The 19,476-nt window shown below is 38.6% G+C and overlaps 2 protein-coding genes across 2 annotated transcripts in view; both read left to right on the top strand.

Moving 5' to 3' along the window:
• LOC119912224 (macrophage mannose receptor 1-like) overlaps positions 1-19,476 on the top strand; it is a 357,347-nt gene that overhangs the window by 293,146 nt on the left and 44,725 nt on the right. The window lies entirely within an intron of this gene.
• Positions 16,811-19,476, top strand: part of LOC119912231 (C-type mannose receptor 2-like) — a 28,951-nt gene continuing 26,285 nt past the window's right edge. Inside the window, exons 1-5 of the mRNA XM_038731329.1 lie at positions 16,811-17,023; positions 17,175-17,217; positions 18,076-18,246; positions 18,515-18,763; positions 18,859-18,958. Of these exons, the coding sequence (XP_038587257.1) occupies positions 17,184-17,217; positions 18,076-18,246; positions 18,515-18,763; positions 18,859-18,958 (554 nt within the window). The 5' untranslated portion in view covers positions 16,811-17,023; positions 17,175-17,183. The remainder of the gene's footprint in view (positions 17,024-17,174; positions 17,218-18,075; positions 18,247-18,514; positions 18,764-18,858; positions 18,959-19,476) is intronic.

Raw genomic sequence — 19,476 nt, 5'->3', positions numbered from 1 at the left:
AACAACAATCTTACTGTATTTATGTTTATCCTTAGCTAGCAGTTTCAAATAAAACTCAGTGTCCCCTGCTCTGGCCCCAGGGATGCACTTAACTATGGCCGCTGGCTTTGCTAACTTCACGTTTCTCAAAATGGAGCTGCCAATGATCAGAGTTGGTTTCTCAGTGGGTGTGTCGTTGAGTGGGGAAAATCTGTTAGAAACGTGAACAGGTTGATGATGCCCCGTGGACTTTGAATGCTAACGACTATTCCTCCTTCAGACAGTCACCCAGCCCCTTCCTGGCTGCACAGGGGATGCCGGGGGACGGCTACCAGAGGCTAACTCAGGCCGTTCCGCACCGTCTGTTGGGCTAGCTACAGTAGCTAAAGACTGATCTACCAAGGCGTGGAGCCGGACTTCTAAATCACTGAGCCTCGCCTCCATGTCTATAAATGAACTACACTTGTTACACGTACCATTACCGCTAAAGGAGGCAGAGGAGTAACTGAACATCTGACACACCGAGCAGGAGAAAGTAGGAGAGCAAGGGGAAAAAGGAGAAGCCATCGCTAGCTGCTGAGCTAAAGTTGCTAATGGCTAAGCTAAAGTACTGTAGCATTAGCTACCAAAACTTTTGAAAACTACTATGAGATTGAACAGCAGTCACTAAGAGATGGAAAGTAGTGTGAGTGCTCACGCAAAATTACTGTAAGTGTTTAGCGGACAGTTAGTCGCTGTAATGACAATTAACAAATTTAACTGTTTTTTGTAGAGCAGGACAACACGCTACCAACACACAAGCACCGAAACGGAAATGAGTCACTTACCGCATTACGTCAGCCATGACAGCTTCTGGAATATGTTGTGTAATAATTCTACAGGGGGAGAGAGAGAAAGAGAGGTATATTTCATATATTGCAACTGCCCATCAGGTGGTTCCCCCAAGAACCGATACAAAAGTACAAAAAGTTACATTCCAGTAGTATTGTAGTACCTTACAGTTTCATATACCTGTCTCAGCTTGCGCTTGAGTAGTGTCAGATCACAGGAAGAAGAGAAGACGATGTCCTGACCAGGAGAGAGGGCGTAAACAAACTTCAGGCCTCTCGACTGGGCTTCCGCTATGAGAGTACGCAGCTGACCTGAGAGGTGGAGAGTAGAGGAAAAATCTAAGGGGCCTAAAGTGTGGCAAGAAAACATCCCCCACACCATTACACCACCACCACCAGCCTGCACAGTGGTCACAAGGCATGATGGATCCATGTTCTCATTCTGTTTACGCCAAATTCCGACTCTACCATCTGAATGTCTCAACAGAAATCGAGACTCATCAGACCAGGCAACATTTTTCCAGTCTTCAACTGTCCAATTTTGGTGAGCTCTTGCAAATTGTAGCCTCTTTTCCTATTTGTAGTGGAGATGAGTGGTACCCGTGGGGTCTTCTGCTGTTGTAGCCCATCCGCCTCAAGGTTGTGCGTGTTGTGGCTTCACAAATGCTTTGCTGCATACCTCGTTGTAACGAGTGGTTATTTCAGTCAAAGTTGCTCTTCTATCAGCTTGAATCAGTGGCCCATTCTCCTCTGACCTCTAGCATCAACAAGGCATTTTCGCCCACAGGACTGCCGCATACTGGATGTTTTTCCCTTTTCACACCATTCTTTGTAAACCTAGAAATGTTGTGTGTGAAAATCCCAGTAACTGAGCAGATTGTGAAATACTCAGACCGGCCCGTCTGGCACCAACAACCATGCCGCGCTCAAAATTGCTTAAATCACCTTTCTTTCCCATTCTGACATTCAGTTTGGAGTTCAGGAGATTGTCTTGACCAGGACCACACCCCTAAATGCATTGAAGCAACTGCCATGTGATTGGTTGATTAGATAATTGCATTAATGAGAAATTGAACAGGTGTTCTTAATAATCCTTTAGGTGAGTGTATATTGTGCTCCGTGGTGTTATCGTTTAATCTCTGTGGATTATTACCATGTTGAATGTTGAACTCTGTCTATGTTAACTCTTTTGGACTGCTACCTGTATTTTTGGTGTATTGTCTGCCACTGCCTGTAAGCCCAGGGGCCTGTATCAAGAAGCAGGTTCAGAATTTATTTTTGTTATCTGGCTACACCAACCCTAACAATCGCAATAGAGATAAGCGGTCACACTAAAATCGCAATCGAAAAATTAATTCATGCCATAAAATGTGCTCAAATAGTGGTGGAAAGACATTTACAAACACAACATTTACGCTACTGAAAACTCCCCAACATTACCTGCACCCACATTGCAAAAGGTGTGTTTACATAAATGTTACAACTGCATCAGAGAGTCTAGCTTCTGCATCTGCCTCAGCACTCGGTCAAGTTAATATGAACGTTGTTTGTTTTTGTATTGATTGATTGTTTTGTCAGCCATACAAGTGGGCTGATATTAACTACTTTTTCAAAGACGACTTCTAACTTTCATGTCAGTGGTTATTACTTGCCTCATAATTTAGTGATTTTCACGAAATATTTTTTACAGTATTTGTCAGGATGCCTCAATGATGGAAACAAATAAAAAAACATCTTATAAAAAAGAGGAAAATCAAGTTCAAGTTCCATATGTATGTCTAACAGCTGGACAGCCAACCCATGGCTGGTTCTATCAGAGGACAGAGACGGGTCTGGATGGAGATGTTGAAAACAACCTGAAGAATTGTGGTTCCGTTGCAGTTTTTTGCTCTGTCGTGTTCCGATCGTGCAGATGAAGGACCAGGTTGCTCCGCCTCCGTCTGCTCGCCTCAGAGTTAGTTGCTCGGTGCTAAGCTACTTCGTTGCTTCTCTTAGCATGTGAGGTTAGCTGGCAGACTTGTGTCATAGCTGCCAGCTAACTTGGGCGGTTTGCAATGGCCTTAGCAGACATTCACGTCGCAATAGTAAGAAAGAGAGTTCTGTTCTGCTTCGTGTCTGCTCTAAGAAGGACACGTTGGGAGACAGTTGCTGCTGTCGGCAGCTGCAGTGGTCAAGTCCATAGCATTTACTGTATAAAAGAAGTAGATGTAATCATGGTGACATAACCCATTGTTTTGTAGACTGCAGTTTGAAACCTCAAGTTTGGCAGTTTGGCCGCAGCCATGTTGGTTTTTTGCAACCAGGCACCGGACATAACTATATTTGGACGAGACGGTGGCGCTTAAAAGCTTGGTTAGCTAGGTGCATCTGTAATTCACATTAACTGTGATTTTAACCAGGATGTTTATTTTGAAAAAAAAAAAGATCATCCGACTCCTAATACAATTTTTCAACAGCACTGATTAAATTTACACTGTGCAGCTAATACGAGTCACTCTGGTCTGTTGAACAGGTCGCCATGCTAGCGCCTATTGTCCCCTAAATGGGACCATAATTTACTAAATGAACATCATGTTGTATTGAAGAACTTAAAACTAGCAACTGAGACTCATTATTATATTATAAACTCATAAGTGTCATAAAGTGGCAATAAATCAGCTGGGAAATAATGGAACCAGACCTCTTGTTTCAACCACAAGAGTCACCTGCTGGCCGTTAGTAAGAATGCAGGTTTAAGGCACTGAAGGATGGCTTTATCCATGAGAGCTGGAGGTTGCAGCTTGGTCCAGGTAAAACAGAGAGGTCTGAAGCTGAACTGCTGTTTTGTTGACAAGTTGACATGACATCATGGGTCAGGTCTCACGGACCAATAGTAGTAAAAGTAGAGTTCAACGTCTCAGTGGTTTAGGACACACAAATTAACAAATTAATCTGTGAAGTCTGTGATTGAGAATGTGTTGGTTGTGTGAGCCCAAGTTTAAGACCTCTTGTTAATAAAAAATCCCTTTGTGCAGTTACTTGAATGCAATGCAGTCACCACAGATAGTCTGATAAGAAGTGAAGAAGACGTCCCCAAATGGTGCTTTGTTAACAACCCAAGCCACTCTGTGTTCGACTTAGTTCAGATTTATATCTGTGAACTGACGTGTGGTTTCTGCAATATAATATATAATAAATATAAATAAATACCAATAATTAATTATTTTACCAATTCTACAATGCTACATAAAGCTACTATTTAACTACACTAAACAGAAAATATAAATTTAACTAAATTATAATATCAAAACAATAACAATAAGCAAACAAAGTGCATTACTGCACTAAAGCCTTTTGACTGTATGAGTTGAACCACACATACACTGAATAAAATAAATGAGGACTGTTCACAAAATAAATTAACTTAAATCATTACATTACATTAAATCAGAACAGTAATATCTGCAAACCACTCAACAGAGTTATTGTCAGGACTTACAGACACACAGAATCTCTCAGTACACAAAAAGTATCTTAAACAAGGAATCCAGAATTGAATAATTGAAAGGAGATCAAATATATCCTGGCAAGGAGGCAACTGACATGAGCAACACTCTGACTGCTACAGAGCAACTGGATACAATAGTTACTGGTGTCCTTCTCTGATTGGCCAAGGCCTTAATTGGTAATTAACACTACATGGTGGTGCAGAAAGGCGCTCAAGGCTCTAATGCTGTCCCAGTGGTCCCAACAGTAGGATACTTGGGTACTTTCCAGATGGGAAGGTATGTTTACCTGAAACAGAAGCAGGATGTGCTGACAAAATGTACCAATATACTTGTAAAACCTTCTCTAAACAAATCAAAACAAAAGGTAAAAAAACGAAGCATACAGTAGGATTAACGACTGTGGCATGTATTTAGAATTTCACAAGAAAACCATTTTGAAGGTTCCTTATAGAAGCATCAAGCAGTACCTATATGCTTTAACCTATCAGTACTTGTCTAAGTAGAGAACATTTAGGAAGGAGCATGAGCCATCATCATTGTAAAGATTTCTCCCCTTGGGAAGCTCATGCAAGCTACATATCTTTGACTTGTGTAATGTAAAACCTCTTGACTGACCATGCTCCTAGATTAAAAAAATCTATCTGCTGTCAGAGGAGTGCTTCAGCAAACTGGCCACCAGGGGGCGATCAAGATCTTTCAGCTGTACTTGCTGCCAAGTTGTCCATCTTTATATACAGTACAGTGTTGAGTAATATACAGAGAAGAGACTCAGTTTTATTCTGGTTTTATTTACTTATCATGCAGCTGCCGTGATGGGTACAGTTTCAAAGTGAGCATAGAGCTAGTGTAAAGGTTACAGACAATGTTAGACATTGAATGAAGCATTACTAAATCCACAAAAACACGAGTCTGCTTCAAATGTCTATCTTCATTGCATTGCTAACTAATAGTAACACACACTTCATTAAACTTGACAGAAACAAAATAAAACTCACCAAAACGTCTTGGTTTCTCTTTCCACTGTTGGACTCTGGTTTGTTCAAATTAACCCTTAATACACTGAGTTAGATGTGAAACTATTCTGGCTCTTTAGTTGCTGGTACTACTTATGATACTCTGTTAGCTCGCTGAACGAGAGTCTGTTGCTGTTAACCTATATGTTGGCATTAATCTGTGTAGTAGTTTCTTTTAATTGTTAGAACTACCAGAAATGATTTGTGTGATAGCTAAACAGAATTGTCCAGTCAACATAATTATGAGTTAGAAATGTTTTGATGAGGATTTCCTTGCTGTTTTATTCTGTCACTATTCTGAAGTTATGACATTAACAATATTTAAATGAAATGAGTTGTTCTCTGGTAATTAATTAAAGTTAAAGATTATTATTGTATCATTTTATGTGTTTTGCTATCATGAAAGTAGTAATATGGAAACGTGCGTAAAAATAGGCATTTTGCAATATACAGTAATCCATAATTACATTTAACTCCTCTAAGACAGAGAGAATCTTAACAAAAAGGGAGCCAACCTGTGACCCTTCCCCTCTCTGTTCACACCCCTGAGAGAATCTCAGATAAATGAGAATAATTTCCTTTTCTCAGTCTCTTGAGCTAAAACCCTTCATCCAATCATACTTTATCCCCCAATCATACTTAATCTACATTTGAAGTTTTTATTTTTGATCAAAGTTCCATCTTTTGTCCCAATTCCATATACGTTTGATTAAGAACGCATTCAGTATTTTTGGCAAAAATTCACATTTAGCCCTTATAGAGTTTAGATCCAGAACCTGCGTCCATTTGTTCCTCTTTATAAATTGAAAACCTCTCTCCTTTCACTTTAGCCAAATAGAATTGTCATTAAACAGGTTTTGTTTTACAATTATTCAACCTCTATTTATTGCATATTATTATCATTTAAATAACTATTATTTACTGTCTGATTTGTATTCACATTATTTTTAGTGTTCACCCTATCACCAATTGCTATCTGTGTGTTATAATTTAACAGACTTCTAATCCCTGTATTTAGAACTTAACGATTTAGATATTTTAGACTAAACTGATAATTAAATTAATTAATATGCAAAAGTTTCTCAGAACCTCCCGACATCTGATGGTGCCCCAACGACTATTTGATATTAAATCCATTATTTATTGCGATTAAGAGATTAGGAGCCCTGACGCTCCCCGGTACTGGGGGCAGCAAGAGATTTTCGCACAAAAGCTAGGAGGCTCAGCTTGAATCTCAAACCAACCATTTATCAAACACCAAAATTTCCAACCCCATTGGAAGTTTGAGATTCATTTGGGAAAATAATAATAAAGAATTCCTTGCATTTCAATAGGGTGCTTGCATGTTTCATGCTCGGGCCCCAAATAGCTTATGCTGCGCTGTCAGACACTGAATGATCACCAGCAGTAGGTGATGGTCCCATTTATCTTTTAATATTTGATAAATAAATAATTTGAATTATGCATCCACAAGGTGTGTCAAGATGTGTGTCAACTACGTGACAAGTGGTATACAGTAAGTGTGTATATTGTTTAAAGAGTTTTGTGCTAACTGAGAAAATGTGTATGCTAGCAGCCGGAGACCTCATGGCTCCGTCGTGTCCGAGTCCCGCCATACACAAGTGTTTACTTTGTCGTTGATGTTTAAGCAAGCTACTGCTACGTCAACATGTTTTTGCTGTAAGGTTTCTTGTATATTTATCACTATAGGGATGAGTTCATGTCATGCTGAGACAATGAATAATGTTAAAAGTACAATTCATTTAAGTGTTATTTTAGAACTCAGTTAAAAAGGAGTATTAAAATGTCATTTGATAACTTTGGTTAAAACTATTTACATTTCATGTGGTACTTTAGTTAAAAAGATAATTTAGAATGCATTAAGAAGATACTTGTGACTGTGGTCCTGAATCTGATGAGTGCATGAATATTGAAATGTATGTTTTTGGTTTACATTGTTCAAAAACTTATTCAATACACACAAGTGAAGGTGAGAGCTGCGTGTATGTGTTTCTTCAACCTTCTCCTGTTACACAACAACTACAGTTACAATAATAAAAAATAATAAACCACAGAGAAGATCACAACAATACAACCTTAATGAAAAACACATCAATACATGTACAGTGCATTTACAAAAGCTAATAGTCACATGCTTGGCCATGTGGCATTAATGCTACATTGTTATGCTATGTTATGCCCAGTTAAGTTACCAGCGTACAGGAAGAGAAGTTGCTGTTAACACTTTATTTTAAGATGCTTGTAATACGCAGTAACAGTTAATAAGACACTTGTAAAACTTTGTAAGCTGCTTATAAACATAAATAAGTCCATATATGTTACAACAGTGTAAACAAGTTGACGCTGTGGAGATTAAACACGTGGACTGGCCGTCGGACCGAGGGCTGTTTTAGCCTGCCATTAATTATCAACTTAATAGCGATAGCAAGCTTTTTTAATAGCAGGAGAATCCACACACCAGGCCTCTCACTCTCCTGCAGTGCCCCCACTTGAGCTGCGCCAAATATGATATCCAGATTTTTGTCAAACCAGAAGAAAAAGAAGAAAAGCTGAATCTGTCACAGGCCAGCCAAAGTCCCTCAGACCTATAGACCGTCAGCCTCCCTTCTTGTTTTAACCTGTGATGGTATGATCTCTGTCATCACACATTTACACAGCGGTCAGTCATTGCGTGAGTGTGTGTAATAAAATTGCACAGGAGAACGACAGAAAGAGAAAAGACAGAGCTGAGATGGACAAAAGACCCGTTAAATACCATAAAATACCAACTCTGTATTACAGTATTTACAGCTGTTTTAAATAAACAACAAAAAAATCTTTTCAATTCATCTTTTACAGCCATGCTGTACTTTCATTATAGACAATAAAAGGCTACTCTTTTATGTCTTTTGTCACTACATGTTTTTTTTTTTTTAAAAAGAAGCTTTACACACAACCTTATCAGAGCTAATGATAATATTAGTATATTTTAGCATGCCGATTTAAGCATGCCATTGTCAACTTTAATCATATAAAATGCAATTTTCCAACAACAAAAATGTGGCTAGTAAAAATGCTGTGTGGCGTGTGTAATATTGGACTACTAGCAACATGAACGTGAAGTTCATTCTTAGAAAATCCAGACCCACTGTGTTGTCAGTAAAAAACTACACCTTAAGAAAAGCCCTATATGCAAATGGTCATGACACACGCAAACTCAAAATCCCCACCGCACACACATCTGCTATACTTTGCATACTACACCAAAATTCATAGTGGTTTTATCGTATGAAATATTCTGCTTAATCCATATTTGTTTAGTCTTTTATAAACTATATTTTTACAGCAGTCAAAAAACAGTTTGCTCTCCTGCTTGTAGCACACAAAGAGAGCAATAACTGACTGGGTTATACTCAGAAAGTTGATTTAATAATAAAAGACAAACTCAATTAATCTGATGAATGAATCACTTTATTCAAAATTAGGATTTTGTTCAAGGATGATGATATCATAAAATATTAGGGGTGTGGAAAATAATTGATTTTTAGATGCATCGTAATCAAATCGTGAGACCATGAAGATGCACACCCTACAAAATATTACAGCAGACAAGTAGGCTAACTGCATATTAGACACAGCAGGCTGGAAGGTGTCATTCATGCTACAATGACTTTCATCACCAGCAGCTCTGCTTTTGTGTTGTTTATTTACACAAATATAGCGTATACACTGGTGAAATGTCAGGAAGGTATGAAAAAACTGATTCTGCCCAAGCCTAAGAGCATGTAGAATTTGACACAAAAGGTCTCATGAGGACATTTATTTGGCCCTAATCCAAGGACAACATAACTGTGATGTACTGGCAGGGGGAAGTCCCATGGCATACAATATGTGGACAATGTTCCTCTAAGCGTAGCACTGACAAAAAGATAATGATATAAGAGATAAAAGCTTTCTAATGAAAGTAAATTTAGCAGGAAATGATTTTGGTATAATGTTATAAAAGAGTAATTTCAACAATAAGAGAAGACCAACTTGGGTTTAGGTAAGCAGGAAATAGATGGTGCAACAACTTTAAAATAATCCAATTATGTAACAATAGAATAGAATAAAAATGATTAGCTTAGTCAACAATGAAACGGAAAAAATCAAGTCGTTTTTTGTTTTTTCCGTTTTAAAACAAACAAAAAAAATAAAATGATTTTGATATTTAATGTGTCCCATTAGTGTAGCTTTGTGTGTTACACTTGATAAACCTGCAGCAGATACACTTAAATGTAATCAAGATGAGCTTGATTATCAACATAAGTGGGTTTTTAGTTAGAAAAACAGGACAATATTATTTCAACGTTCAGTTTGTAACTCACTAGCAACTGGAACATGAATGCTTTCCTGAGAATCCTCCAGTTTTTAAGATTTCTTTAGTATCAAATTAATTCAGTGATAGTTGTCAGTACATCCAATGGTACAAAGCAAACATGAACTGTCATTAGTTAATTCGGCTAGCTGTATATTAATGAATCATACACGGATTTGAATGTTCAGGTAATTTTTGTTCAGCCTCTCTACACGTTTGACCTGACCATTATTTTCTTTGTGAAATGGAAGAATTTAGAAAGTTGTGCGGTGCTGCAGAGAGCCTCCAAGTGCAGTAACACGTGGATTATGTGTAATCAAGTGCATCAGACTTCATCCAGCCAGAGGGAATGACTACTGACCGTCCGGTGTGCCGGTTCCACTGGCAACACAACCCATAGTAGGGCTAACAGAGGCAACAGACTGGGGGCACTATTTCACTCATTGCATTTGAATAAAGTCCACTATAGAGCAGACAAAGTCTTTGAAAAGGAAATGTCAAATGCTGTACTCATTTTCATTTTCAAATAGTTGTGAAATGGCATTTTAATTTTAACCTAAAAAGACCTTGAGGACATGGACATATAAATGCAATAGACTGTTTTGCTAACTGTCTTTGAAAATGAAATGTCAAATGCTGTTTGTATTTTCATTTTAATATGGTCCTAGAATTCCCACAGTATATGAAAATGAAAATGAAAATTGGATGATTGCATTTTCATTTTTACTTAAATAACAATATGTGGAAACTCCAGATGCCTGAAAAAAATTGCTGACATGCAAAATATTGTCTATATATATTTTTTAAACTGTCCGGTGCCATATCAGAGAACTGATGGCCAGGTTAATTTTTCATGTGGAAACCTGGTTAGTGGAACAAAACCTAAAACAGGTTCTCATAAATTCAAAATTAGTTTAAAAATCCATTTAAATGTCAGATATACTAGATGACACAGATTTTACATAGACACTTCCTCCAATTTGTATTTTGTCCGGTTGTTGCCAAGGGCCCCTTCATCATACCCATCAGAATACACAAATGACACATTAAAGATGAAATACTGTAAAATACATTTAAGTTTTAATATATATTTGGGGAATAGAATTATATTTAGGGGATTACAGTGGTAGTTGTAGGTGTAAAATGCCAATGTTGGCATGGCTAGCAGGATGGAGTAGAAACGGTAACTGAAATGCACTTAAGGGTTTGAGGAGAGTAAATTATGTTAGTTACACAGTAGTTCACTACTTGGGAAATTTTGCTTGAGAAATGTTTACATATTCTGTGTTCACTTGAGTTCTCAAACCAGAGAAGCAGTGATTGATTTTATGGCTTTCAAGCAGAGTGAATTTCAACTTGGGTACATAAACTTGTTGGTTCAGCGCAAGTTTTACATAAGAGCACGTAGGCAGGTCAGATAACATTAATAAAGAGATTAAGGTACATGTTGATCTGTTGTTTTTTGCATGAACTTAACAAAGTAAATATGTAATCTGTAAATATAAAAAACCTTCCACAGATCTATAAACTCAAAATATTCTACAAATCTAAACAGATCTCCAAATATATCAATAAATAAAATAAAAATCTATTAATGTATTCTACCCCACTATGAATGGATGAATGTGTGAATATCTTGAACATCCAAAACTGCTCTTTTGTGTCTGTGTATACAGTAAGTTACCAATGAATTGCCCTTGAGCAAGTAACTTAGGACAAGAATAAGGTATACCTATCCCGTTTTGAAGGTGTGTTTACCTGAAACAGAAGCAGGATGTGCTGGCATAACATGTCACCATGCTTATAAAACCTTACCTGAACAAATCAAAACAAAGCCTACCTGGCAACAACACAAACAAGGTGAGTACTGGACAGACAAGTGGAAAACACATCAACACATCTTGAAGTAGAAAACCAGCATTAGGATGGAGGTGGTTTGTTGCCTTCACAGATCATTGTGCAGTCAGGTGATTTAACCCCTCAGGATCCCTAGTAGCCTATCATAATGACCTGTACTGCATCCAACCACCAGGGGACCGTTTAGATATTTTGGCTTCACTTTTGGGGAGCTGTCAAGTGGTCAATCTTTATATACAGCATGGTTTCACCTCAAACAGTGTAGTATTTACTTCTCATGCAGCCGCCTTGATGGGTACAGTATCAAATTTCTATCCCGTGCCGACAATGAAAAGTTGCACTATCTGTGGGTTTTCAGCAATGGGTGTGTCCACAACGTGGTGTCGAACATAAAACAGGAAGTTATAACTTCACTGTACATGATCTGTCACAATGCTGGTTGTCCTGTATGCCTCAATTACAATATTTTTACTGTGTATAAAATGTGTATATGTACATAGGAGTCAATACTGTGACTTGAAGAGCAATGCGACATTGGGAATAAAAGTATAAACAGTCAAGCAACATAAATAAACAACACATCACGGAAATGATAAGGCAAAATGATAACACTGACCCCAGATCCAGAGCACGCCCCCATGCCCGACCCAAGGCAGACATCATTTGGTTGGATTTCTAGAAATGCTTACTTTAGTTGTTTATGTCTTGTTTCCTGTATGTTGCAACACCCTCACACACACACACATCCCTACATCCATCATCCTGTCCTGACAGTACTGAAAGCCTCTGGTGTTCATACCCCATACCTGAACAACTTTAATTTGACACAATTCTTGGTGGTTGGTTTATTCTGGTTTTGAAAAACATATTTTGTTAAATGTTTGGCTAGGTGTTTCTCGATTTTGTTGTGGTCACTTGAGCCAGGTCAAAACACATTCATAAAGGTTCTCCCAGTATCACCACCCCACACTCGCTCTGTGCCCCATCTTGGCCATCCCGGTAGAAATTTCCTGGTTATGCAACGGTGATGGGTACAGTTTCAAAGTGAGCTTATTGTGTGAAGATACTGGATGTTCACAGTTACAGACAATGTTAGACACCGTAAAACAAAAGTATCACATCGGATTGATGAAGTATTACTAAAACCACAAAACATGAGTCTACTTCAAATTACTAGAATGTCTTAAAAGGATTGTGATTCTGCAGAAAGATTGTTGACGGGCGATTCTAGGATCAGACCTTAATTGGTGCTCAGCCCCTAATGAGAATGTAGCATGCATACAATGCCTTGCAAAAGTGTTCACGAATTGGTGGAGAGAATAAGTAGGCCTAGAGAGAGAGAACTAGAGAGGAGCTGGAGTAGAGCGGAGCGGTTCAGTCTACACTTTGTGTTGAAAAGTTGTGGGAATAAGGGCTCAGATTAGAAGCGTGATGATACATTTGGGTCATGAGACATGACAATGCACAAAAACAAGAAAAGAAGACTTTTAGCACTGTTTAGATTAAATATTTGATGCTGAAATAAAATTTCCTGCATTCTGGAGACATTTTGTGCTCCAATTTACGGTGGAAATGTCTTTTTTTATATGAGGGAAACTTATATTGCATTGCATTTTTTCTTTCAATAAACCTTTTCTGTAAATAAACCTTTCTCAAAGCATTTTCATTTGTTAGTTAACATTTCTTGGTGCAAGTTGTTTTTCAGAACATTTTTAACAAATGCTTTCAAAAATGGAGACAAAATCAGCCATTTCAAAATGTGGTGGGGACATTTCCCCAGTGCCCCAGTGTAAATGACTCCTATGGAGTCAGTGGACCAGTTAGGGTCAGACAGCAGTGTGGAGCTGTAGGCTTGTGTTTATTCCCTCGGAGGAGGGAGGGTGTTAAAAGTGTTTCTCTAATTTAAGTGTTCAGTCTTCAGTTAAGTCTTGTTACATGCTTGCTTTTTCTTTAAAGAATAGTTTTCTGTTGCTGATTGAGTTTAATTTGTCAGTATTATTAAATTATTAAATAAATCTTTATTTGGTTGCACATAATCTATGAAGCATAAATTATTTCTATTATCATTTACATTATTAGTAACTAATCCAAGTTGCTGAATGCACCATCCTTGGCGTGAATGCGCGACTGGGCGGCAGGTCAGCTGCACTGGACCTAATGTTATTCAAGTCAGCCGTCAACCAACAAGCTAAAGTAAAGTAAAGTAAAGTAAAAGGAAGAGTTGAGAACGAGGTAGATAATGTTCTTTCGCCCCCTTCTCTGTTGCACTTGTCACACCATCCTGGGCTGAGTTCAGACCCGAAAATAGGTAGCAAACTGGTGCAAAGTTTTTGGATTGAACTGTCCCACATGGAAAGAAAACTCCTTCCATTGGTGCCGTTGAGCCAATCAGAATAGTGAAAGTATTAGTTTGGACCAGACTGACAGACATACAAACAGTGTTCCGCTGCAGCTGCACGGTCCGCCAGCACGGTCACGAATCATTAGGTAAAACATTAGAAACTGAAAAATACCAGTATTTAGGGACATTAAACCTGTTTAATGTAAGAAAACTCATATGAAACTGTAGGTTAATTGATTGTCCCTTCTCTTACTTCTCCAAAATCTTTTTTTGGGGGGGGTTGAATTGCTTTAATTTGAGACATCACTGAAGCCAGAGCATTCCATCATAATCAAGAGGGTTCAATGTCCCCTCCAAATCTTTAAGTGCCAGATGCAGGTTCATTCGATTTACAGAAAATACACATTATATTTACAATATCTTCTCAAAAAGTGTCTATTTTTATGTTCAGGGGTTATTTAAATTAGCCTATGTTTACATAGCAACAGTTTTTGAAGCAACAAAAATATCTGATGGATTCAGCCAATCACTGAGGCAGCTGTACAGTCCACATTTACTCACAACAACTCACAGTGAGATTTTAGATTCTTACATCAATCAGTCAATTTAGCATTTTTTCTTGAACACAGAAGCAGTGGCCTGAAAAAACAATGAGGTAAAGGAAAGGATCTTAATCAAAAAAGAGCAGACAGGATTAAGCCAGAGTGTTTAAACATTGAGTGAACAACTATGTCATGTTGAAGAGAAGCTAACGTATGGTTCAGCTGCAGGTTAGTTACCGTACATAAACTGTACAATCAGTCATTAGTTTTGTTTTTTTTCTTGGTACATGCACAAATTGGCTCACCTACCCACCCACACACTCATTCTGTAGGAATCAAATCATCTGTGGCCTCACCGAGCCCCTTTTTGAGTGGTCTGTCTCTCCAGATGCAACCCACTGCTGTAGTTTTTTAATTTTACCTCACAACATTCAGCTGTAAGCGAGAGCCCACTCTCTGCCTTTTCAGCGGCTGTGCATCCCATATATCAGAAAGCTGAAGAACACAATAACTCCCACGAGGGAGATGGTCGCAGGGGCGGTGAAAAACTGCTTGTCGTTAATGCGAAAGTACCACACCACAGCAGGGGCGGCTTGTTCATTAGACGACCAGGCGACGCCGCCAAGCCGGGAAAGGCAGGGGATATTTTTCTCACACTTTCTACCACACTGTTAGTGAGCTGTGACTGTTTTTGACAGTTTGTCTCTGAATATCGCTGTCCAATCAGCGTAAAGTCGTGTTCTGTGGAGTCAGCAGAGCTGCAGTGGGCGCATGAGTCCTCCAGCTTGTTGCTCTCACTACTACAAGCAGCTGTAGAAAATGTACGTTCAAGCAGAAAATTCAACCGTGGTGTAGTACAGTGACTTTACCAGCAGTGAGTAAGACACAATATAAATAATACATGTAATTTGTTAAGCTGTGAGGAGAGGAAATGTCCGCTAGCCACTAGGCTAATTTATGCTCCGCAAAATGCCAGAGGCTAAGCTAATAACTGTGACTGTAAAAAAAATATTAATAGTTATTATTAATTGCCCCCCTGAGAGATTTGGCAGGAGCCGCCACGCACCACAGCCAGTATCACCACAAACACTGGCACCACCAGGCTGCCAGTGCTGATTGCAACACCAGAATCCTCCAGAGACCCCTGGCCCGACTTCTGGTCCAGCCCCAGACTGAGCCCCCTCCTCTGGACCACTGTATCCTGTGGTTCTACAACAGCGACTTCCTCCGTGTCATTTAAATACTTCAGATGGACAGAGATGTAAGTGGTAGTAGTAGTTGCAGTGGTGTTGGTTGGGGAGATGGTCGTGGACAACACCGGCATATGTTTATAATCTTTTTATCTTCCTCCTCCAGGTCCTCATCATTATCATCATCATCCTCATCTGAAGTATGCAGTCTTCCAGCCTGTTGTTGTTTGCTCTGTATAACCAGCAAGCGAGCTCTCCTAACCCCCTCGGCTCCTTCTCCTGTCTCCTCACCCTCTCCTCTCTCAGTCCCCGACTCACCGTCATCCGGCTTATTCTCTTGCGAAGGTGGAGGAGTCTGCTGTTCAGGGGTTTCAGCGCTGGGAGACCCTCCACTGTAACTGTCATGGCCTCCGAGTCCGATAAGAGGGGTGCTTCAGCGCACGTAAAAATGGTCTAAATCACCCCATATGTTGATATTTGAACTCAACAAAAAGCCAATATTTAAATATGTACTGAGCAAAATACATATGTAAGCCAAAGCCTAAACCATGGTGTCTACTTTATGTTTCGGTAGGATAACTGTGAGTAACTTCAGTAATGACTATTAAAAAACATCATTAATCAGCCCAAATGGAGAGTATGAAAGCAAATCTCAGAGTAACAGGGCCCTATTAAGAGCATTAAGGTAGTGCAATCTAAAAACAATAAATATAGGCCACAGTGTCCATGTTGCTGCTGACTGCTGCATGAGAGAGAACCTCTCAGCAGCGATAGGGCTGCCTCTACAGAAGCCACAGACATGGTCTGAGTCTTACTGTTTTACCACTATCAAGAAACACATACCAAACTTCATTCAAAATGTTCAACTAAATAACAAAAATGCATGTTCATATTCTGCAGACTGGGTCCAAGGTGGGCCCTGGAAGGTCACAACCTTCCTGCACCCCCACTGCTCGATCCACTATAGCAACTTGGGTTGCGTTAAGTACGAATTCATGATGTAATAACTTTAAAACAATCAAATGATGTAACAATACAACAGAATAAAAATGTTTTTGTATTATATACATTTTTTGTAAATGACAAAAGACACTGCTGTGTGTTATGTAACGTGAGACAAAGGAGGAGACGCACACAGCACAGGTCAGGGTTGACCAGATCTGCAAACCTGCCCATCAATGCATAAGAAGAATATAATGACTGTCAGGTTTAGCTTTTACTTCCTGACTCCAGCAGCATAGTTGTCATTGTTATACAAGAGCCTGTTTTTCTTCAATGAATCTTTACTACACCCTTTTCTAAAGACTTCAGTATTTAAAACCAGCAGACAATCGATAAACATAAAACAAGTACTGAGCTTCTGTCCAAGCAGCACAGAGTAACTGACATCTTGTATTTTAAGCAGAAGGAGGTTAAAGAGACACTGGTAAGTAGAATCAATAACCATACCTTATTCTGCAGGGAATGTTCTTGCTAATATTGACAACATATTCACATATAACCTTAAGTGGAGTTGATTTACAGATCTTAGTGAGAATTGATTAACATGTTTGTCTTCAAATGTGTTTTTTTCAAAGGTCTAACTCATGGATTATGGGGTGATCATCATTGTGCTCACAGGTTGGTGCCTCATTTTGATTTTTCTGCTGTTTGTCTGTGCTAGATAACAAGCTCTGATGATATCTGGCTTACTGTCAAGGTGGACAGCAGACAAGCCAGTTTCTGATAATCCAAAAGATTCCTCTTTTTGCCCCCATCCATCCCACAAGATGGCCAATCAACAACAATAATCTTTCAAATTAAGGGGAAAATCCAGGGTAAACACTTTGATAAGTAATATTGGTCAGAGCAAGCAATGCTATTTTAATTAAATATATGAAACACGATTCTGCAGATGCTCATGTCTAAACAAAGGCAGCATTATCTAATCAGTGTCAGGCCCAGAGAGTTATAAGGGCAGAATTATTTTCTATTGGGGCCCCTCTCCTCTGGGATTGAGTCATTGTTCTTTATTATGATAGAATCAACATATTGTACATTATTAAGCAGTCTTCACTCAGTACTGCATATATAGTAAGTTTTTCCTGCGACAAACTGAGTCAAAGGGTACAACTATATTACAGAAAATGCTTACAATGACAAACATATTTGTAGTTGAACTGGTTCTATTTTATTGTCAGTGGTAAACAGTGAACACATTCCCTGAGGCAGACTGGAACTTGTTCTGTGAAGGCACGAAGTGTGAAGGCACCAGACATTAACTCTAGTAGGACTGTTTGGTTCAGTTTCAGAGAACATTAATTTTTTTCCATTTTCTGTAGTCATGATACAGTGTACGCTGCTAGCATACAAAGATATCACCAATAAGGAAAATGTATTTTAAAACTCCAAAGTACAGCAGAACCCACCTGATGTATAGTGCCTCTTCATGTTCACTGTAAAAGAGTCTACACAAAAACTCAATATTCTTTGTTTTAGGAGCACTGGTCAATGTTGCCTCTGCCCAAACTCGTCAGTACTACTTTGAGAGTACACCACTGAACTGGACTGAAGCTCAGAGCTTCTGCAGACAGGTCTACACTGACCTGGCCACCGTAGAAACCATATCTGACGTCAGTACCGTACTCAGCACCACACCAAGATACACAGGCAAGTTCTCAATATGGGAAACATATACGGAACATAAAAATAGTATTTATATACTGTATAATCATATACAAACATAACAACCAGGCAACAATGTTTTTGATAAGCTTATTATGATTAGATAAAATTATAACATATGATATTATGGAATGTGAAAGAACAAGAAAGGCCCTCAATGAAAAATAGAGGAGAAATAATTTAAGGGATGTTAAGTAAGCTCAGCAGGTTTTTTGATTCCAGCTGTTATATAATGAAACATCTGTTTGAACAGGCAAAGCTTGGATAGGCCTCTATGATCACAGCTGGAAATGGTCCCTGAGTAACAGCAGCTTCTATGGTGAAGCAGATACTGGGTTTAGAAACTGGGCTCCTGGACATCCCGTCAGTCCTAATGGTCAACACAACTGTGTGCTGCTTCTAAACAATTACTATTTCTCTTACTATTACAACTACCATAACTTCCTTGGAACATGGATGGACATGAATTGCAACAACCAATACTTCTCTGTTTGCTACAACGGTGAGTTTTCTTTTAGTGTATGAATTAACAAAAGGCTAAATAGATCTTCTGCATAGCACACTGTTAAGAACTTTTCTATATCAATTTATTTCCAGGTTCAGTAAATGGCGCTTCATCCTTTGTAAAAGTCAACAAATATTTGAATTGGACTGATGCTCAGAGATACTGCAGGGAGAATTATGTCGATCTAGCCAGGTACAGTGTGCACTGATGAAGACTCCAACACATACAATAGTACAGGATTGAACCAACTACTTAACAACTACTATTTATTCTGTTGATGAAACTCTTTAGTATTGTGACAGATGATAGGAATTCCAAATGGATTGGATGATCTTCCCCATGTTTATTTGATCCTTTTAAAAAAAAAATTATTCAAATCCTACCCTTCCTGTGTTAGTTCATTTATTATTATTATTATTTAATTGCTTTGCCTGTAAGTTAAACATTTTTCATGCTTAGTTTTATGACTGTATGGCACAGGGATGGGGATTGTTAATTTTTATTGATATTGATACCATTATTGAGCTGATTGATTGACCTTTATTTATACCACTATTGATACTTTTCTGTTATATGGTGGCAGTTGTTTGGTAAGACGATGTGGAAAAACATTTAGCAAGATCATCCTATAGAGTCTGATTAAAAAGCCTCATAAGCTACTATTGTAGGTTTTTACAGTAAGCCTACTTTTGATGTGTTTTATATTTTTT

Source organism: Micropterus salmoides, unplaced genomic scaffold (genome assembly GCF_014851395.1).
Source record: "Micropterus salmoides isolate LMB-PRFRI ecotype aquatic unplaced genomic scaffold, ASM1485139v1 Ms_hic_scaffold_2, whole genome shotgun sequence".
NCBI lineage: Eukaryota > Metazoa > Chordata > Actinopteri > Centrarchiformes > Centrarchidae > Micropterus > Micropterus salmoides.
This window is presented reverse-complemented; position numbering and strand designations above follow the sequence as displayed.